The following is a 23,356-nucleotide window of genomic DNA, read 5'->3' on the forward strand; positions in this document are numbered from 1 at the left end:
AACGCGCAATGTTTTATTCACTTCTCACCTCTTTCGTGTTATTTGAAACCCTATTAAATAATGATCCTGCGTGTTTTGTCCAATTATTCCAACAAAATCTTGCCTTGCTTCGCATTTTGTTTTTGGAAAAAAATATTTACATCCGAGCAGTCGCTTACAGAGCTCATTTTGACAGAAATGATCGCCTCAATAGCAAATGACAGTGCTTACGTGTGGGACAAGGTGTGTTTATTAAGGAGGTGAATTGTTAGCCCGTTTTCCGGGCGCCATCATTGAGTATTGTTATGTTAAATCGCATACAATTTTCTATACCCCCCTCCAGCCCTCCCCGATTTTAATACCGGAGCCCCCAGTATTGTTATGTCAAGTCGTGAAATGCCAATTTGCTCTGAAGCACTTCACCTCCTAATATCCATACACCTTGGTGTGGGACACTTTTGTAGCTCAAGTATCACCGTGCAGCTACACGAGGTGAAACATACAGCAAAATGAGCTATTTGACTGGATAAATATCTGACAGACACAGCTAAAGTGTTGGGGGAGATACAACATCCGCTTTCAAAAATTCCCTAAAAAAGAATATCTTCCTAAGCGGAACATTCCCTAATTTTAATAAATGATGAATTGTTGACTGAAAATTGACGAAATACTTGATATTAAAGTTATTTTATGGATTTAATTGTGATTTTGTACGCGTTATTTGTTTACATTGCACATCAGCTGGTTGCTGTGATGCGTTATTTGACAGATATTTCTCCTGTCAAATAGTTCATTTCGCTGCATATTTCACCTCATGTAGCCGCGCGGTTACGTCGGTTCGTCGGTGACTTAACCATTTCGTTTTAATTGTATGAGCTACGGGTATTTTATTTAAATTGCAATATTATACGAATTTCTTCATAAAAAAAGAAGAATATATTAATATTAATGAATGACAAATCTTCATTGTAACGTTAAAACAAATCATTGCTAAATAATCAATTAGCTTTCAAAATACGTGCATAACCAAAGCAATGGCCCCTTCTATAATTAATGCCAGAAAGCTGAAATTTCAACCCGTCAGTGAAACAATATTCATCTTTCGGATTGTATCCGTTTTTTTCTGTTTGAAACGAATTATAATACGATTAATACATTTCAAAACATCGTTTCAAATTGTTTCTAACCTTTCTTGGCAAAATATTTAAATTTAAAAATTAATCAATCCTGAGCTAATCTGATCGCATTCGCAACACATCGGCTTATGATCTTTGTTCATCATAATATTTCTGGCTGAAATAATGTAGGCTGAGAATCTGAGTTTGGCGTGTGGTTTTGTATTGAGTGTTGACATTTTTTTTCTGCCCAAGTTTAGTACATTTTACCCAAGTTTAGTACATAACTAAGAACAAAATATCCTTCAAGTCGCCTTCAATTTAAATCGATTAATCTCAAGGAAACAACAAGAAATGTACCCACCAAATAAAAAAATTCCATTAAAGAACAGATCTCCACGAACAGATTCTGGATCGAATATAAACAGCAGAATTGCTTCCTAGTTATTAAATTTATACAGCTCGCAGGTAGACAGCAAGCGCATCAGCAGCATCGCTACGACTGCTCCATTTTAAATGATACCAACGCAACGCAAAACCACACCTATTCGCCTGGAAAACCCATCGAAAGTGTCTTTCTTCATCAGTGATAATTCAAATTGATGGCCTCCGCTACGCTAGCTTCGGGTGTGGGAAATTGCAGGAAAGAAAAGAATGTAAAAAAAAGGCGAAACAAGGCATGAAAACAACTTCCCCCAAACCATCAAGCTTTCCAGTCAACCAGTCACTCAACCGTCAATAAGGACGTGTTCCATCTACCTCCGGATGGATAGGACCCGTTTCCCGAGTTTCCGGTCTTAACATGAATGATGTGCAAAAGTGCAGTAACGCACACTCTCTCTCTCTCTCTCTCTCTCTCTCTCTCTCTCGCTCTGTACTTAGCCACCGTCCGTCCGTGAGTGTGTGTCGAATCGAATTCCATTTGATTGACGCCGAAAGCAAGTGAAGTTCACATTGCTTCGTTTTACAAGAGGCTCTTGAATTTTACCGGGAAAGGAGAGAAAAAAACCGCTCTCCATCCTTACCCAACAACCATGGTCCAGGTCTTCGTTCGGTTTGGAGACAGACGCCGGTTGCTAAGGTGTGCTTGTTATGCGTCATTCTCTGCGCTGCCGCTGTGTCGATTGAAAATAGTGGCCGATTTTGAAGAAAAACAAAAAAACAGGTGCTTTTGCCCACTTTCCTAGAGCGACGGGGAAAAACAAAACGAGCTTCCGTCATGCATTGAAATGAAGGCAAGTGTAACTTTCGTTTCCAATCGCTTCCGGCGGCACTTAAGCGTTATTGCAAGATTAGATTCCTACCACGAATACACGTGTTGTGTGTGTGTGGGAAGTAAAAAATCATTTTTTACAATGTGTTGGTTCTTTTTTTCTCCTTGTTAATGGTAAAAAATTGAAATTTATTCCATTCAAGCATGAAAAGGATGGTAGAAAAATATCCTTCTCATGTTGAGTCCCTTCTTTTATCCCATTTTCCATTCCATGTATATTTTTAAAATCATCACGCTTCGGAAAATACGTTCATCTACATCTCAACAAACCACTTCATCACCAACTCTTCAACTCTAATGAACATTACAACAATTGTTAAATGTCACTTTACAGTAACACAACCAAACAGCAGCAGTAGCACGTTTCTCCACCTTTTGCCACCTTTCCGACACACATTCCCTGACCAGGCCAGCGGGTAGTCAGTTTTTTGCTAAATTAAAACGATGAAGTGCTCCACGGTCGTACGCTTCTGTCCCCCGGAACAGGAGTTTTCTGAAGAGATGGGCGGCTGAAAAAAAAGAAAAAGAAACCCGTTCAAACTCCCAAACAGAAGGGAGGAAAAAAACCGGCATCTCAAGTAGTCACCACCTCAAGCTCAAGCTGTCTCGAGTGGAAGTTTCAGTGCTTGAGCAGAGTTTAGGAATGTTTTAACAACCCCTGCTACCTCAGTAGTTAACGGTCAGCGCAGTAACGTTTTTGAAGAGTTTTAACTACACTTTTTTCTATGGCGCTTGAGAGTTGCCTTTGATTGTGGGAGGAGTTTTTTTTATGTCTTGCAGAAGAGATTAATTTCAAAATATAATTGCTCAATCTTTTATTAAAATAATACATTCAACGCATAATTAATTCTCTATTTGTGATCTTCTCCTTTCATTTCAGATTCTGCTTCCAATTCCTGTCGGCTGCCCGCGAGAAATCTTCGATCTGATGTGCGAATGCTGGCAGCGTAACGAGGCGAGCCGGCCAAACTTCCGCGAAATTCATCTGTTCCTGCAGCGGAAAAATCTAGGGTACAAACCGAATGCTTCTCTTTAAACTCAGCCCCTTTATGTTAAACCTCCCGAACAAACACTTTCTCATACGAAGATCGATATGAAATGAACAGAACAACAACCACAATACACTCAACAACGCAACAACAATGAACAAAACCTACAACGAATAACGTTAACACACCTCGCACGTATCCCGTTTTGTTAGTTTGACGTAAAACAATTAGAACAAGACAAAGCAACTAGTGAAAACAGAAATGAATGAACTAACGAACCGACCACCGTACGAGAATGTTTAAAAACAAGTGATAAAAAAAACAACAACAAAAACGAAACCGCCAACACACAGAAGAGAAACGAACGATGGAAGTTGCACAAAGCATGGAGCTTGATTGTTTTGTTTTTTTGTTACCTTTCGTTTTGCATTCCCACCAAATTGACGCATGTGCGTTTTTGGTCCCCATTTTGCATAGCTGAAACTTCACTTCGTTAGTGTATTATGTTATTACTTTCACTTTTCTATCATTTAATTTAGTTGTGCACCTCTTTCAAAAGTGTTCTTCGTTCCTACACTACATTTTTTCATCACCTTAATTCGTTCGTGTGTTTGTTTTACCATTTTTGTCTATCGAGTGTTTGTCTGTGTGTGTGTGTGTGTGTGTTGATTTTGGCACCATTTTTTCTTTTGTTGTATTGAATAGTGATGGGTGTTATTCTACATTCTTTCTTTTTCTTTTTTACAGTGTTTCCAATCTTTTATTTCATCGGAAACACATTCAATTAGTATTTTCATAATTGTTTTTGTTTTGTTTTCCCATTGTTTCCTCGCTTTTTTTTGTACAATATTTTACACCTTTTTTTCCTATTTGTTTATTTGTTTGCTTTGGACTGTTTCATTGCTGTTTGTTCAGTGCATTTGAGGTAACACAAAACAAGCACTTTATAATACATCTCCCGAAACACTTTGATAATTAAAAAGAGAATCAATCAGCCGTCATTTCTATTGCTAACATACTTTCTCTCTTCTCTTTCTCTCTTCCCTTTCATTTGCAGTGAGTATTTTCACCACCTGTAAAATTGGATTTTGAAACAAAAAAATGCGATCGAGCAATCGAAAGTAAAACAATGCTCTTTTTTTCTATTCCTTTCGTGATGAACACGAAATGACACTACCCCCTCGACTCACTGCACCATACCATACATTGCACCTTCCAAACCCCAAAACACACAAACAATTCCATAAAATCCACGCAGCCCAACCGCACACCGTTCTAGCTGATCCAGTCCGGCTGATGACGGCTAAGCGAACGAAAACGCTGACCCGAAATTAGTGCAACCGGTTCGGAATAAAGCCCCAGCTGTTTGAGTGAAAGTCTTTCAAAATCTTTAACCCCCGTTCCCCGGGGCCGGCAAGCAAGGGGCCAGCTACCTGGTGCAACAAAGTCGCGATGCTCACACAGACACACGGTGTAACAACACACACAAGACACAAACACACACACGAACGGATTCAAACGACGAAGAAATGTGATTTTGATACGACCCCGCGTGGCCAGTGTGTGGGCCAGAGGAAGCAAAAGCATACGGTAAACGATGGATGGCTCAACACTAGTGATAATCTGCTGTAGTAGTGTTGTGTGCTTTAGGCTGAAATCACATCGAGCATAATAATAATGTCGAACAGGGAAACAAATCATATCGAACGCAACGCGCGGCACACTCGAACTCGAAGAAGCGTGCAAGTGGTGGACGTAGCAAGGTGGTAGTAGCAAACGCGGGAACATTGTGAATATGTTTTAAGGGTGCCAGGAGGAACAACTATCGATCCCACCTAAAACGTAAATTTGAAATTGGGAGCACACGAAATTCGCACGACAAAAACGTGGACGATTCCCCTCGGCTGATCAATCCTACATCCTGCTGAAGGTATGTGCGTTTAGTACATTCGTTTCTATAAATCGCATAAGAAATTGCAAACGAACTGGATTATTCGGTATTATTCATTACTTTATCCGTTACTTTATTGAACAAGTTTTAGTTTAAAACTCGAAACATACACAACACGATTAGAGAAATGCTGCGCAGGCAGCATAATTGCTTTCACTAGTTCCGGAACGGAAAAGGAGAAAAACCAAATGAAACAAATGCCATGTGTAATAATGAAGTGAATTGAAACTCATAAAAACACACACACCCAGAGATACATCTACACATTCATGTAGAGTAGGTATTATGAGTAAGAACACACACACACACACACACTAACGAAATGTAAGTAGCACTGTAAAGAAACATTATTCCTTGTGTATATTGAAGAGCGAATAGGAATTGAGAGGAGACGCCGCGGAGAGACGCCCGTGACAGGAAAACCTTCTACTGTGTTCCTTTAAACTGTTTTTATTTTTTGTTCTGCATTTCTTCTTATGTTTCCAAGATGTTTCCAAATGTATTGTTTATCTATACATTCACAAACACAAGTACATAAACATACACATTCAATCGCAAGGACAACAGTTTGCCCCTAAAGTTAGGCCGTGTCTTTGTAACGCCAACATGAAATGCCCCTAAAGGTAGGCAATGCCGTATTGTAATTTCTTTTAAATCTTTTCCGCAAAATTTGTATCATCTCTTGGTTGTTTTTCCCCTTTTACAATGTACAATCAAGCCCAGTTTACTATTTGTTTAAAAAAACAAAACTAAATACAAGCAAAATTAGTCACAAATTGATAGCGAGTTTAAAGTATTCTGTCTCATCATTCGAATCATTTCATCGGATAGGAGCAAAAGGAAGGCCAGAAGTCATTTGAATTAAATCATTATTTAACGAAATCATTAAGTAAGGTCAACGCTGTAGGTTAATGGATCGAACGCGATTACTAAAACCCCATAAGGAACACTTTTCTCTTTTTCTCTTATTATTATTATTATACAAGTGAAAAGGAAAGGCAAAAACTAAAGTCTCGTAAAATAAAGGGAGAACAAATTTGCATACAAATAAACACATAAAACACAAAACTCCGTTAAAAAATTGTTTGTTTTTTTATGCCGAAATCTGTTGTTTTGTTCGCTTTAGTTTCGTTTTTCTTCTTATGTTTTCAAATTTTGCTATTTTTTGTTAGATTTACTGTTTTATTTCATTTATTTGTATTATTTATTCATTTTGTTTGTATTTCGTGATACGTAAGTATAACATGTTTTACTTTATTTTCTTTCGTTCTTGTCTTCTCTATCAAGCATGCTTTAAGAAACGGTTGAATGACATTAGGCAAACATTATTAAAGCATTAGCATTAGATGTGAAAGAAACCAAAACAAGCAACAACAACACACAAAAAACCCACAAAACATTGGAGTGAGTACGCAGGTGAGAAAGTAACCTATCGAACTACGATCGCACCTACGATTATATGTATAAGTGAACCTTGTCTTCCCGCTGAACAAAAAAAAAACAATGTAACAATGTAAAAACAGATTTAAAACAAAGCAAAGCAAACAGATTAGATCGCTTAACCAATCCGAATGTAGTGTAGAGAGTTTTGTTTGTAACATTTTGCATTAGACAAAAAAGCAAAAAATTTAAGGAGAAAACAAATAAACGAATGTACATTGGTTAGCAATTGGCAGCTTTTACAAATAACTTTTTAGCCTTTCTGTTCTATTTCTAGACGGTTTGTTCAAGCGAAACGAGTTAAAAATTCTACTACCAACTATTCACTATCATGTTTGAATCACATTTCCTCCAACAATTTCACGCAAAAACTAAACAAAACAAAACGGTGCTATCTTCTGTTTCTATTTCTTCGTGGCGACACTTTCGTGACAATAAGTATAACATACGATACGAATGAATTGCCGTGAGAGATCCGCACTCACGGTGCTAGATCCATTATTAGCCGGACCCGGAAACAGCAGGGACAACAGAACAAGTAAAGTAAAAAACAGAGTATTTGAAAGTGGCAAACACAAAACGGAAAATGAAAGCAGATGGAATACCGCTAGGAAACAGAAAGTAAACTATTAAAAAGTCTATATTTTTCTTATGACTACTCTATCAAGATTTCATTCTAAGAGAAGCACAATGAACTGAAACGGTGAAAGGAAAAAAAGAAGGAGCGAAAAGCGAAAAATGAATGTTTATACTTTGAAGTTGCATACTTGAAGTGAGACCTGTCCCATACAATCGAAGCACACGAGTATCTCTCGACCTTTAAGCACTGTCTTCTCACAACAAATTGTGTATATTTTTGCCTACCCTTGCGATGAAAACCCGTGCTCTACTAAGTCCGTAGCAGTAATGGACGTGTTAATCAGCTTTAAGATTGGTGGAATAGAAAATGCAAGGTCAGTAGTAGAAAGTATGTAATTGGTTGGTAGTGAGGAAGTATTGGACTGTTCTTACTTTGTAATAATCTTATAGTTTACAACACTTTTAAGCCTTCTTTTGATTAAACCGCTAATGTACGATCAAGCCAAAAGAGTTACGCAAAGAAGAAAAAATCCAATATATGCTCTTTCCTTCCACTCAAATATTCAACAAGAGCTGGAAAAGCCAAATTATGATTTTCTTTTACCGTTTATGATTTTTCGCGCATGATAGAAAGCCCTTTGTGGTCGAACAATATTGTTTGCTCATCGAAGAGGAACTAATAATGTATGGGCGCAACAGTATGAGCTACTTCCATGTGAGCATGTGAGCCTAAAGTTGGGCGGGATACATCATCCTTCCTGGTATGTGCGCACTGTACACCGAGTAAAAAAAAGCATCCTACACCTCTTAGCTTTGCTCGATTCACGCCACTACTTCAGCTCAAAACGGTCCAGTAGTGTGGTGGAAATTTGATCTGCATTTTTTGGTTTTTCCATTTCATCGGAAAAATATTCACCGAAACGTTTGCCTCATGCATGAGCAAGTAGCGCTAAGGGGCCTCGAAACTGCTAGGCCGGTATGCCCTTCAAGCTCGGACATTTGAGAAGCAGGAAAGAATAATAATAGCCCTACACAAACAGCACTTTAGTGGTTGCATTTTTTAATATTTCCATTTTTTTTTTTTGGAAATTTCATACCATTTTTCAATCCTTCAACAAACGTTGGTTCCACCAGCGCCAGCCAGCCACGCCTAGTATCGGTGCACCGGTATGATTTGCATTGATTTTGAGATTGTTTTTGGTGCTTTCCCACGATCATGCCCGATTTGGCATTACGCTTAACGGTTCAATGGACGGCGCGCATAAGGCAAACATGGTGCGATACAGCGATACAACCCTTGAAACGGTGGTCCGGCGTGGGCAACCTTGGAAACACATAACAACCAAACTAAGCTCGGAAAGACGGAAAAATAATTCCTCCCTTTATGCTAAACCCGAACGCAGCGGACGCCAGCACAGAAATACTGATGAGATATTGTTGAGCTGGAGCAGCATGCAACGTGCAAGACGTGCCTCGCCCGACCAACTTTTGAAGGAAAGCAAAGAAGCGATTCCAATTGCAAAAGAAACGCAATCCCTTCTGTTAGTTCAGTGCTGCAGTGCGCCGGTCCCCTCGCTGTGTCGGGGTGTAGCAGTTGCTCCAGATCGTTCGTGATACATTTTATACATACCCGTCCGAGCGATCCCGTTTTTCGCTGGAACCATTCGCCTATCCATCATTGTGACTGTGGCCACGCTCCACCGACGGCGGAGTAGCATAAATGCGGAATTATAAAATAAACTTTTTAATTAATGGCATCAGGCACCCGTGGCAATTCAATGATGGAGCACGCGAACTACCCGCTCCTTTCCCGTCGCACCATCCACTTTGCTATTTTTCGTTAAAGTTTTCACTTGCTGCGTGCGTCCCAGCCCCCGGGCCCGTCCACAAATGCTGTTGCATCAATTTAGCTTGTTATTGAAAAGTCCTCGCAGTGAGTTGTTTTGCCCCGAAGCAAACCGGTTTCTTACTAGTGCGAGCTGGTACAATGTTTGTAACTATTTTCCTACTACCAACTGAACCGTAACACTGGAAAAATAATTGGTAATGTGTTTTGAGGTGGAAGTGTGCACGGAAAATGAAGGGGTATATCAATTTAATTGCAGGTTTCAATTCCAAAAGAGTTTTAGATTACTGTTTAATTCCGTATTTAGTGGAGTTAGATTTAGTTGGCTTCCAAACTTCAATGGAAAATTTTCTGGTTCTTTTTCCTTAGCTTCAAAAATTCGATGGAAAATTTTCTGGTTTCTGGTGAATAACACCAAAACAAATTAACAGAATATAGAAGTATTTCTTCGCTAGAAAATGATTGTATATTAAAGTTCAGCATAAATTGAACCATTCATTTGGTTCAGTTGCAAATACAGTCCTGGAAATGAAACACTTCAAACGATTTGTTTTAGTCTTGTTCATTCACTTATTTCGTACAATGTTAGTACATTTTCGTTTATCAATAATTATGTTTAAATATGCAACTTTTAGGGTAAATTATTTTAACAACGAAATAATGATTGTTTTTTTGCATACCTTCGGGCGCTCTGACAGTAACAGGGAACAGGGAGTAATTTACGCCTAAATGTAGGCTACAAATATTTTTGTTTCTGGTTATTCAAAACATTTTGTTTTTGCAGTTTTATTTCAAAAATGGTCTTTAGCATTGAACATGTCGATTAAATTGCTCTACAAAGATTAAAAAAAACTTGTTTGTTGTAAATTTTTAAATTGAAATAGACCTATTTTTACATTCCAGCTACCTTACTCTGAATTAAAGCATTTTCTTACCATGTTTTAAGCAGTAATAATGATAACGGCACTGGGACAATACAATCCTCCTCGGCCCGATGGGAAACAGAAAAGTGAAAATTCATCGGGACGCGCTTTTAATCTTATCACTCGCAGCTCCGCACACCAAATCAACGTACTCGCGCCAAGAAAAGATCACACCGCATGGAGCGGGTGGAGTTGTAATTTAATTCCATGGCCTAATTCCAAGATAAAGACATCAGGGCCTGTGCTTTCATATTCGTTATTTTTTTTTGTTTTCGAGCTCCTTCCTGTTGCTCTAGCTGCTTAGCTGCCCAAGCAAACTCTCCCCTCAAAGTGGACAAACCGTGGTTTCGCTGCTGCCACGATAGTTCCCCTGAGAAAGGAAAGTGCAGGATGGTGGTGGTGAGTTGCTTTCCTTCCTTGCCCAGAGCTGCTTTTATTTCCATTTTTCTTTTGCGCTTCTGCGTTTTCTGCTGACGTGGACAGATCTTTGAGCTAGCTTTATTTTAGCATTAAGCTAGCTTCCGTCCATTTCCCGCACATCAGTTTTGTTTGTTCTCCATTTGTGTACGCGCGCGCACGGCGGTGAAAGACTTTGACGTGGCAGAATTCGGAAAGCGAAACCGAATATTTTCACCGTTTTTTTTTTATTACACCACAATGATAAGAACATTTGGACGAGAGGAATTAACCACAGCAACAAAAAAAAAACACTCCAGGGAAGGAACGTTTGCATAGGGCGGTGAAGGGAACGATGAGGTGGTTTGTGATGCTAAAAAGAAGGGGACAACAAACCTTGAAGGCTTTTCTGAGTTTTCTTCTGAAAATGCGGAAATGGCATAAGATATTCTAATTTTGTTTAATTTAATATTTAGACCATTTTGTGGTGATTCTTTTATCTCTTTCGTATTCTCTCTGAGATGCCTTTTGAAGCGATGCTATCGAAGAAGAGGCATGAATTTGGTTTGACAAACAGCATTGCCGAATTTTGGCTCTATGTCAAATATTAAATTGTACTGAAAAAAAATCAAATCATTTGAAATATAAATGTTATAAACATTTTGATAAAAAAAAACCATCGTTAACCATCAAATAAAACATGCTGTGTGTGCATTTAGGCGCTCCAAATTCAACAAATAACTTACTCATTTTGTATACATGTAGACAAAAAAGAAACATTACGGTTACTTTAAAAAAGGAACATCACATTTAAAAATTGCATTTGAAGACATTTTCAAATCTATTCTTTATTTTTGTAACTAAAAAAATTTCAAAAAGCGAAGCCCATAACATTATTACTGATATGGTCTTCCATAGCGCCTAAAGGTATGCAATATGTTATTTTACTCTTGGTTTGTTATACTTAGTAAAGGTGCAGGATTTGTAAGAAGTAATATACGTACACTGGTGGACATAAAAATAGGAAAAAAATTTTGGATGTGGAATAAAGGATGTGCAAGTTCTACCGAGGCCTGCGTTGAGTCCTGACCTCAACCCGATTGAAAATCTGTGGTCAACTCGCAAGCATCAGCTAAAGAACCAGCCTGCACGTTCAGCCGATGATCTATGGACACGCTGCAAGGTTATGTGGAAACGCATACCCAGAAGCGAATGCCGTAAGCTCATCGGCGATATGGCCAAACGCTGTCAGGAAGTGATAGCGATTAACGGTCACCACATTGACCGTTAGAATGTGTTCTCGCTCTGTGGAACACCGCAACACCTCCTCCCAACAACCACTTAAACAGTCCTTTTCAGGGCTACCAAATATTTCTGACAAGAACTATGTCTTTCGGTCACAGAAAAAAGTTCCTATTTTTATGTCCACCAGTGTACCAGTTCTTTTTTATTACTTAAAAATGATAAAATGAAAGACGAAAGACTTCTCTCTCTCGTGAAAGGAAATTGTGATAATATTTTCTTCGTTCGCAATTTTCCCATCCGCTTGCACTAGTGCTTAATCACAATCCTCAATGATAACAGAAAAATGAAGAAAATTATCATCTCCACAGCTGATTGTAAGCAGCTTAAGAGAATCTTTCCAGTCTTCTTTGGCGACAACTCGGAGAAGATGTCGTTTGATCTTAAGCAGCTGCAACGATGAGATCTTGTCCAAGATATTAAACCTAGCTTAAACGAAGTGTTCAGTAATTATGCTGCAATCAACTATACACACTTATCCCAGCTGTGTTTTGCAATATTTTTTTCATGTAACAAAATTGATTCATCAGAATGCACCCTGCACTGTGCTGCAATACAATGCCATCGTTATTGCTGGTGTGAAAACAACATGAGAAAAAAATAACAACTGCACTACATCTGATTCCATCCACTTCATACACGAACGGGTAATTGATTTTCACCCAGGAGGCATCGCTGCTAGAGAGTGACCCAGCACAATCGGGTCAACCAATTAACACATAAACTCATACACCACACGATGGGCTTTTACCCACGTATATTCCCACGGGTTCGCGTGTGAAGGAAACCCCACAGTTTGATGCACTATTCTCATCCCCGTGAATGAGTGAACCTTGACCCGGCACTTTGGGTCGGGAAGCTGCAAAATGGCGATGTTGATGGAAGATTTAATAATTTGATTCCCGAAGGATGGACAGGGTTTGTTGGTGATCATTTTTCAAACCACGCGCCTATGTGTACCCGCTCGCTTATGACGAAACCTTGCCGCTGATCGATAGTCCAGTGTTGCTGATGATGATTTTGATGCGTTGGGTCTCACCCTCTTCCTAAACGAAGCCAGCGAACGAGCGTCAATAGTAATCAAGAATTCAATTATGAACTTTTGCACCCATGCACCCAGGCCTCCGTCAGGATGCTGTCCAGCGCAACGCAGCGAATAATCACATCGTAATCATTTTAGAGCCATCGCTCCATATCAACGAGCAACGTCGGTGTCCGGGGTGGGTAATGTTCTCCATTTTCCAGAAACGCACGCACAGACGCAAACACGCAGACCACTCAATTTCGCCCCTGCTGGTGCTGCTGAGGTGGGGATTAGTTGGCGAGCTGCTTCTGCTGTGAAGCTAAGCTAAGTGTCGGTGAGCACACCGGGGGCTTTCAAATCGATACATCGATAAAGGACCGACTGAGTGTTCGCGCGAACGAAGCACACACACACACACTCTCCGGGTCTTAAGATAATTTAATTTACCACGCCATCGGTCGGCCGGTTGCGTTCGGTGCTTGGGCAGCTTCCGAGGAGGAGCTGTTTCACTTTAAGATTGTATCGGTATGCTAGTAATTATGTTCCCTCACAACTTGCTTCCCGTGCACAATGCATCAATACATGAACATGAACATTCATTGATTCAGTACTGGATTTTTATTTCATAGCTCATTCTGCAGATTGTGAAGGATTTGTAGGGTAATGTTTTATGTTGTTCGTCAAATGATTGATTAAATATAACTACAAAATTCAACCTGAGAGATCTCTTCAAGATTTTAATATCCAATAATACAGCTCAATTTCAATAATATCAATTTGTATTTTGAATGTTAATCAGAATTTTCACGTCAAAATGTGAGCTGAGTTGAATTTCGAAATTAAAACGCCTAAATGTATGCAACTTATATGTCCTTTCTCTTTTCCTATCCTTAAAGCATTGCATACACACAGGCGCTCAGCAAGTGCATTCTGTATTGCAGAAATTGTACATCGAATGACAAAACCGTTAAATTGAACGATTTTAAAAATTGCAAAATCAATTGAAAACAAGCACAAAAGCCACATATTTCAAATAGCCACAACCGGATAAGACTGCTAAAAATCAATCCACTTGCTGACACGGCAAGCATTATTAATGAACCTTCGACACGGCCGAACAGCTGTGTCACCGCAGGACAAAAGGTACGTTCCCCACCATTCGTGAAAAGAAAAGCGCCTCGAGCAGGCTCAAACTCACCGCCCCGTGTTCGCGGGAAAGCATAATGATGTGCGAAAGCTAATAAGCAGCGCAACAGATGCCCCCCGGTGGTGGATCTGTATCGATCGGCATCGAAAGCAAGCGCTTCTTTGCGTGCTCTGTAATGTGTTTTTTTTTTGCTTTTAGAGGAAACAATCCAATCGCTTTGAATTACTTTGTCGATGCTTTGGGAATGCGCTACTTCACAGGAACGAGGAGGTTACCATTGTTTCGGCCCTTGAGTATCGGAGTGCCTGCGTAAATTCAGAGTTCATTTGTGGGTTTATCTTGAGAGATAGTGTTCCTATAAGCAGCTAAGACTTGACATGCTTCCATTTCTTGTTGTGTGTCCAACATTCAATATTTTTTATTTAATTCTTACTCCTTACTGGGTCAATCATCATTACAAGCGATTTCCTGGGCATGCTTTTCAATATTCCTCCTAGTTATACCCTTTAAGACATTGTTCTTTTTAATGCTTAATTTATGTGAAATTTCTATTTATTCCTATTTTAACACTCTAAATTGGCTTGATCGTAACAATTGTTTACTTAAAGCTGCTGATTAGAAATTATTAGTTCGAAAGAGCTCACAACAACTAAACACTACGGGCAACACAACCACGCGTAGAGCTACTAGAACGTTCCTCACATTGACTATTCTCCAACATAACACGCTACCACCATCGACAAATCACTAAAACTACACTAAACAAGAAATTTCCTCGTGCCTTTTTAATCACACTCTTCACCGACACTTGGCGACCGATATCGCCACAATAATACCTTTCCCCCTCAAAAACACACCTGCAAATGCCCCTGCATCACCATGCCCTTCAACCTTCTATGTGGCAACAATGTGTCGCCTGGGTGGTCTGGAAAGGACAGAAACTAAATCCCCATCTATCCCATCTTCCACTTTCATGGTTTTTCTGTCTCGTTTTGTACAAATTGTTAACGTAATGTTAAGAAAAGTGAGCACAATTCACCGCATCTAAACCCCTCCTCACCTATCATCTCGCGAACGCAACAGTTGGGAGGTGTTGGAGCGTTCGATCGAGAAACGGATTAAGACGTAGTAGTAGTAGCGTATCTCTGTAAATAAAATAAATGTGTATTGGAAGCAAAATGACACTCATTGACGCACCGTGACGCCACAGTGAACCGTGCGGATCGGTGTTCGGACGATGAAGGCAGTTAATGCGATCACACAAACACCCGAACAACACCGATCACGAACGTGCACGGAGTGCGGCGGCGACGGCGGAAGGCTGATAAAGGTAGGATTAAGTAGGTTTTAGTAAGCAACGCATTGATAGACCCCACCATACACCCCCGAAATGCCCATTAAAGTATCAAGCACGTTCCCTTGTACAGAGAAAGAGATAGAAATAATAAAAACAATGTGAAGGAGATAGAGAGAAAAGGAGTGCGTACTAAAGTACACACCGAAGCAAAGAAAAAGGACCCGAGAATTGACGAGCTAAAAGGCACAACCGGTCGGCGAAGAGCTTCACGATCGATACACGATCGCGATCGCTCTCACCATGCCGGCTGCGTTGTGTCTGTGTAAAACCAAAACAAATTAATGAGAAAAAAAAATATCTAGAAATCAAGTAGAGCTTCAAACCACATTATGCTTGCCGATTGAGGGAATTAGTTTACTTTAGTGCGGAACCTAGCTACAGGGGCTGGGCTGACAAGGAGGTGACCTTTTTTATAAAGAAAGAAGAGCGCTCACTAAGCTGAGAAAGGCCGATGATGATTGTGTACATGCAATAGATAGTGAAATTAATGAGCTATGTAAGAAAAAACATTCCCTGCGTGTGCACTGCACATGGTTGCATATTGCACACAAGAGATGAGGGAATGGAGAAAAAAAAATACAATCGCGAAACTACAATCCGCAAAGTGTAAGATACTGTGTATTATGTATAATTAGAAATCAATGTATAAAATGCTTTAGAACTGTTTTTTGGGTTAATTTTTTTAACAAAAAAATCACAAGCTCATTGATGATTACAAAAGGTTAAAGTTTGTTTCCATTTAGGCTGGATATACTTACCGCAGTTTTAGTTTGATTTGATTTTTTAAATATAAACTGATTTAGAAAACCATATCTAATTCAAAAAATATGTAAAACAGAAAAACTATTAATTAATTTTATTCTAATTTCAATCATTTAAATGTTAAATTCATGATATAGTAAAACATAATTGTATTTTGTGTTGTTCAAACGATAGCTTCACCACTAAGCGATATGTTAAAAAAGGCAAAACGATTAAATAAAACGCTACTGTAAAAAATCGCTCCGTAGCCTCACGGTAGCTGTTAGAAGTAAGTAAAGATACATCCTAAGCGAGGAAAACCCAACCTTAGAGCCGCGCTCTAAACCCCGACTTGATAATCAATTTTTATATAAAACACACACACACACGCAAACACACAGTCATATTCCCCCCGTACGAGACTTATTACCGATGTGAAGGCAGAAAAGCACTCAGTGAGAGTGTGCTCGCATCTACTGTAGATGAACCTTAGCTCGTAGTTCGATATATACACATACACACACTCACACATAGTATAGACATCCTTTAGAAGCAGTCGAACGGACCTCTCTAACCAAATTGAACAGTGTTGGGTGTTGGAAAGGATTCGGAGCCTTGTTAATACCAATACTGTAACCGGCCGCCCTATATCCTACGCTTTCAAATCCCTTTGGATAGAGGAAAATCGAAACGCAAAAATCTACAAAACAAAACTGTCCAGTTCGATAAGGGAAACTGTTGTTACTATGCCGTAACTTATACAAAACCAACACAAAGGTAGATCATGAAGTGAAAGGAAAACTATTGAAAATTTACAAAGGAGAAAGAGAGAGAGAGAGAGAGAGAGAGAGAAAACAAACAAAAAACATACATAAATAGTATAAAGCTAAGAGAAATGAACGAAACGAAAAGAGTGAAGAAAGTAAAGCAACAAAAACAAAAAAAAGAATAAACACACACACACACTGATACAAGATGGTATTCATATCTCCCTCACGAGTAGGCATATTATTAAAATCCAACTGGATGCAGTAAGGAAGTAAGTAAGTAAAAGTTATTGAATAAAACGGCATAAAGTAAAAAACGGAAATGTTTAAAACCCTAATTAAAGCTACTGTAGAATTGAACCTATTGACAAAAGGAAACTGAAAAACAAAACAGAAAAAAACTGTCTAATCTCGAAGTGACAGCTCGAAAAAACGGACACAAACAAATCAACTCTCAACACACATTCACACAAACACACAACGCTAACACGCTGTTAAAAGGACCAACCCATTCAATTGTTCGTTCCTCGCAAGCCAACTGTCAAACCGTACCGGGGGTGCAGCGGGCTGGGTGTAACCCCGGTTTTGTGCGAGGAAGAGCGATGATGACAAATCTGATTAAAGGTAGCATAAACATAGCTGTAGAATGAAAATGGGAAGCGAAAAGCGGACGGCTCACTGCATGAGCAAAGGGTGAGCAACCTGTTTCACGCCTCACGACGAGTGCGTGAGCAATGCAGCAACGAATGCGTGAGTTAATGGCTAAGCAGTGATGGCTATGGAAATCAATTTTAGAAGCGTATAATAAATTAAACAATATCATTTTAGAAGAACAAATAAATTACACACTACCGTAGGAGAGGGGTTGTGTGTGTGTGAGGTTAAAAGCAAACAAATACAGAGGGAAAAAACTATCATGTGCGTTTCACTAAGACAGCAAACCGGAGGACACAATGGAACATTATTTCTCGCTATAGAGGTGGAAAGTTATTGCAACAAGCATACAGTGTACAGTGTGGTGCATGTGTTCTAGTGCCAGCAAGCTGCTGGAAGAAAGAGCTAGCCATCAGTGTAACATATTTGCATTTATGTTTTAAAACACGATACAATAATCAATAAGGAAGCAGGCAAGATATGAAAAAAACAGAAAATATGATGTTCACATGGAAAAATGGTTATTATAACTACAAAAAAGACAACCAATGCCATTATATCATGCACAATTCGTTACAAAAATAACAAACACAAAGAAAACCGATAAAAATACATTCACCCACGGTGTAGAGTAATAAAACGTACAAGAATACATGAACAGAGACAGAGAATGAAAACAAATCAATAGAAAAGCAATTTTCTTCTCCACTAACACTGATACTGGAGCTCGACTGGAAGCACATTTGAAACTTATACAAAAACAAACATTACCGACACGAAGGATTATCGTACAACCCTCCTCCCTAGCTAAGATTTCACACTATCCGATAAGAGTCAAGTAACACCCAACCACACATACAAAAGCATACATACGTTTAAGTGCTCATACATCTTTCACAAAGTTCGACAAAACGCACCGCAAAAGAAAGAATGAACCATTACTTGTTAAACGGTACTAGCGAAAAGCAGACTTTACATGGTTACAAATGTGAAAAATGAACAAAGTCACTATAGAAGGAAAAATCAAGAGCAACTATGAAACTCCCACAGAAAGAGAAAGCAAAAGAAAAAAAAAGAAACAAATGAAAATGTTCAAAATACATTATGAACCGTAAAAAACGAAAAGCAAAACCAGCTGAAAACAAAACAAATGTATCCATACTTTCTTTTGTTTCGGTTGTTGTTTTTTCCCCGCTACTCATTTTCCCTGGTGTAAGGTAGGAAGAGATGTATTGGTAAGGCGGCGTACACGGTAGCCAATGTGGGAGAAATGCGGGCGATGGACGAGGGCTCAAGAGGCGGGAGAAAAGGTAAACCGAACCCTGTGTAAGCTTCTATTGAAAAAATAAAAACCAAAAAGAAATACTATTGAATTAATATAACATACCGTGTGTATCGTATACCACTCTTATTATATTACGTGATGACAAGTAGAAGGAGATGAAACGGTAAGTACAAAATGCATCCTTCCGCTATACAAACTCTAGTCTAGATTAATGTTCAGTTTTGTTACTGCTCTATACTTGTTGTCGTCGATAGCGATGATTAGGCTGCGCCAAAATGTATGCAATCAGCAACCCACCACCCATAACAACAACAAATGGCAAGGATCAGTGCAGAGCTTAGCGATCTCTAGAGCAGCACGTAGCTGCTAGATTCACATGAAATGGAAAATTAGTACAACCCAAGGTTTTTATGCCCATGGACTAGTAATAAATGAACCAAAGTAAAACTAGACAATACACTAGTTATTCTTGTTAATAGTAGGGGGTTAATACTCACTACTTTCGCTACTTTCGGCTATGCAAAATGATTTGTCTCTGAAAGCTTGTTGTTCGCTTGGATGTCACTCGAAAAATGATAATTTATTTTAACACTAAATATTATCTTTATTGCTAGTATCTGCGCAATCATTTCTAATCATAAGTGTTAGTGAGTGTAGATGTTACGCACGATGCGTTTTGTGTGTTATATGTGTTATATGAGACGCGTTGTCTCGAGGAGCGGTAACATGTTGCGTCAACATAATATCTTAATTTAATGTTTCAACTAACTTTTACTGGAAATGGTTCGTTCGACTGGATCGGAAAATCAACCTACCCCATTGCCAATATATAGTCATTATTAGTAAAATCAGCATGAGTTCAGCATCACTTCCAGGATCAGTATAGCTTTTGGACGACATGGATTCGGGATCTTTTAGTCTAATATTGGTTCACGACGAGATCGAGCATTGCTATGACTTCAGATATTCTGTTCTAGGGTTGGTATGGCTAAAGTATTAGCTTCATAACTCGTTTGATATCGAGATAAGTTCCAGAATCCATATCAGAGTAACCAATCTATAAAATACGCCATTTTATTAGCTACTAGTTTGCAGAGAATTTGGCACATAAATTAAAACAGTTTTCTTAATATTCCATTGTTTGTAAAGATCTGACTACATATCTTATGATCTTTATTATTTTACATAATTTTATTTTTTTTCTTCCGTCCACTTTCGTATGAAATCAATCAAATGTTTGAAGTAATAATTATTTTGAATCAAGTTTACATTTTTACAATTATTGAAAAAGCTTAAAATTTACTATAACCTGATGCCTACAGTGCACCAATGACTCGAAGCTTAATCTCTCATATTTTGTTCATCACCGACAGTAGCACCCAGCAAAGATCGACTGCAAAACACGATTTTAATCACCCAAGGAGCATTTTGCCAGCTTCATGCATCACGCTCCCTTGCAGGGATGATTAAAATTTTAATCCCGAAATGCTTTGACAACAATCACAGTCCACCCGGCGGTGTTGGATAGCTAAGCTGGTAGCTAAGCTTTTTTTTTTCTTCTTTCTACGCGTTCCTTTTCCTCCGTGTAAGGCAGCAAGCAACCCGGAAGACACAAGAACAGCAAAACCCCATGTTCGGTGTCTTCCCTCCCGCGAGAAAATCCACCATACTGTCCTTTTGGATGATCGGAGCCCGCTACGTGGAAATCGTTCCACTCAAAGGATTACCTCAAAGTGTGAAGTGAAATCTTCCATCTTGCTCCTTCGTGCTTCCATCGACCCATCCATCCATGGCCATGTGACAAACGTGCGCCCGATTGCTTAAGAATCTCTTGCACGAAGTTTATCTTTCCCGTGCGTCTTGCACAACCCTCCCCGAACCGGTCCCTCTCGCCCCATTTTCACTTCAGGGCGAGTGCTTCCACGTTATCCATCGCGATTAATTTCTTACAACACCAAAACTCACGCTGCTGCACGCAGCGTTCCGGAAGATCGAAGATGAAGACGAAAACCCACCGCCTACTCTTGTGCGCTTGTGTTCGGTGCTTCCGGCGAGCTGCATACAGCCTGCTGCGACGCGAGCGCAAAAGGCGAAAACGGGAATTTGCTGGGATTTATTTCCACCCGGCTTTCCACACCCCCTCACCACTCACACCTTCACGTTTCCTTGTCGTTTGTTTTCCTACCAGATACAAACATCGAGATAAAGGAATTTTCACGTTCCACCGATTTGTTATCAGCTGTGCTGTTCTGGAGTTTACTTCCTCTTGCATACGGAGGGGTTTGGAAAGTGGGGGCCCACACGTCAATATGGCAGGCCGCCTCTTTGGTCGGGTTTCAAATCCCATTGAATGAAGATAAAAGCCGGTGACCGAATAAATGATAGTAAAGGGATGTCTGTGTGCAGCATTTGCTATTGGTTTTGTTGTTTTTGGTCGAAACTTTGGTCGGATTACTCAGGGGAACGGTGGGTTTCTTCCCCCCATACCTTCCCGATTACTGCAATGTACCTTTAGATGTGTTTTCTTCTGATAGTGAGAAGGCAATGGCTCCTAGCATTGCGACCAGCCATGTTTACTTTGATGTAGTAAATCGTGAGGATGTCTGCTGGACGGTTATCATTGCAGGATAGCACGTGTGGTAAAGACCTTACACAACTTTAGCAACTAAACTGGAACGTTGTAAATAGCGTTCAGTACACAAATTAAATCTGGCCAAAGGTTTTATGTTGTTTTTTTAAATATCTTAAATATTATGGGGAAGGTAGGTAAAGACGGACACTGCTGGGCACTGCTCAAAAATAGATGGTAAAAGTAATTATCGAATAGTTCATCAATGCAGCTTCCAAACTGAAAATAAAACATCACATTTGAGAAGATTTTTAGCACAACATATCCTGAAACCAAACCGAGAAAGAGCTTAACAGAAGCTAAACATTATGCTGTTTGACGCACCACGCTGATGTGATGCACTTCACGAAACCCAATATCCTTCCACCACTTAGACTTATGGATTTTATCAACAACAAGAAGAGGCATTGATACGACATCAATCAGGAATATGTAGCAGATTCTATCGAATCAAAAAGATAAAAAAAAATCAATTTTGACTAGTTGAATAATGGCCTAACCTAACTTGCTGTGGTTGTGGATTAGAGTAATTTCCTAAAGAGAAGTCCTAAACGGTTCTTCAATAAGCAGGAAACTGCCCGATATTTCAATAATCCTTTAGATTCTGCCAGCGCCGAATCTAACGGTGATCGCCTGAGGCCCTGTCACTTTAGGGACCTCCCCGTAGAGGGACCTCCGATGGCCTTCAACCCCCCTCCCCCCCTTTTAGCTATTAAAATACACTCTCTACAGCAAGCTAGGGTTAATTCCTATCCTGCCTATAAAATGTCCGCTCAGGTGTCATGATGAAAAACAGATAAAGAATTTGAACTACTCAAACTGAAACTGAATAATTGTTCTGATAGGTAAAAATATGCTACCATGCATTTAAATTTATTCCAGTAAGTCATTTTACACATCACTTTCGATCAAACAAACACAATGCTGTTCCAGTATTATTCTTATCTAGAGAAATATCAAAACATTATCAATGCCATTTGATTACAAAAGAAGAAATGCTTTCTTACCCTCTCCTAATTTGTTTCCAAGATACAACAAATCATCGAACCGAGTGATCAATCCACCGCTACTCTCATGTCCGGATGTGGATCGAATCAAGCCAAAAGACAAAGAGCTCGAAACTCGAATCCTTTTACAGATGAATATCCTCCTCGTAATGATGGGACAGGAAATGAAGAGGAAACTTTGGTTCCCCCTCCCTCATCTCACCACTGCCGACAACTCCACCATTGCTCCATCTTCTTCACCTTCAACGTTCGCTTTGTTCGCACTTCGCCATCTTTTCCCCGGACCGGTCGACAATGATCGATAAGCAGTTAATCTTCATCAAAAAAGTAAGGAAAGCGAATAATTATTTCCGGCCTTCTTTCTGGGCTTTCCTCCCAATCGCACCGGTTTCGCTTCTATAGTTGCTATTGTTTCGTCGGCAGGAATTTTTTCCCCCAATACCAAGAAAATGTTTTATCGTTAGTAAAAGATTAAAAAAGCACACCGACCGACCAATTCTTGGAAGCATTATAAATGCCCAAAAAAAGCAGACCAAAGAAAACCATAAACTAAATACAGCGAGCCAACGCAAAAGCAATGCAAAACAAAGTCTCAAAACATTGGCTACAACCCTCGGTTAGTGAATTTTCGGACGGTTATTTTTCATTTCCTTCCGGACTGTGGAACCGGGACGCGTTTATGTTTGCCAACGTAAAAATTTCCCCCATTTACGGCCACTCACACACACACACACACAGCAAGCACACCCGGACCCGATGGCGATGATGAATCGCCATCACATCAAGAAGCCCCCGGGCCACATTTCACCCGCCCCAAAGCACCCGGGCCAAGATGTCGAGTAAATCTTGGGAGGATTTGCGATGATCTTCGCCATTCCCCTTCCACACATTCCTTTCCACATTCCACCGCAAGTAAGATTTTTCCAAATGCGGAAAGGCGACCACACCACAA

General features: G+C 39.6%; 1 protein-coding gene across 2 annotated transcripts in view; it reads left to right on the plus strand.

The window, feature by feature from the left end:
- The window catches only part of LOC120956443 (discoidin domain-containing receptor tyrosine kinase B), a 249,148-nt gene extending 237,219 nt beyond the window's left edge, over positions 1-11,929 (plus strand). Inside the window, exons 18-19 of one of the 2 annotated variants that reach the window (XM_049610790.1) lie at positions 3,248-3,378; positions 4,414-11,929. In XM_049610790.1, the coding sequence (XP_049466747.1) occupies positions 3,248-3,378; positions 4,414-4,435 (153 nt within the window). In that variant the 3' untranslated portion in view covers positions 4,436-11,929. Of the gene's footprint in view, positions 1-3,247 lie in introns of both variants that reach the window. The other variant, XM_049610789.1, reaches the window with a different exon arrangement.
- Positions 11,930-23,356: the final 11,427 nt, after the last annotated feature.

This window comes from Anopheles coluzzii, chromosome 3, assembly GCF_943734685.1.
Source record: "Anopheles coluzzii chromosome 3, AcolN3, whole genome shotgun sequence".
Taxonomy (NCBI): domain Eukaryota; kingdom Metazoa; phylum Arthropoda; class Insecta; order Diptera; family Culicidae; genus Anopheles; species Anopheles coluzzii.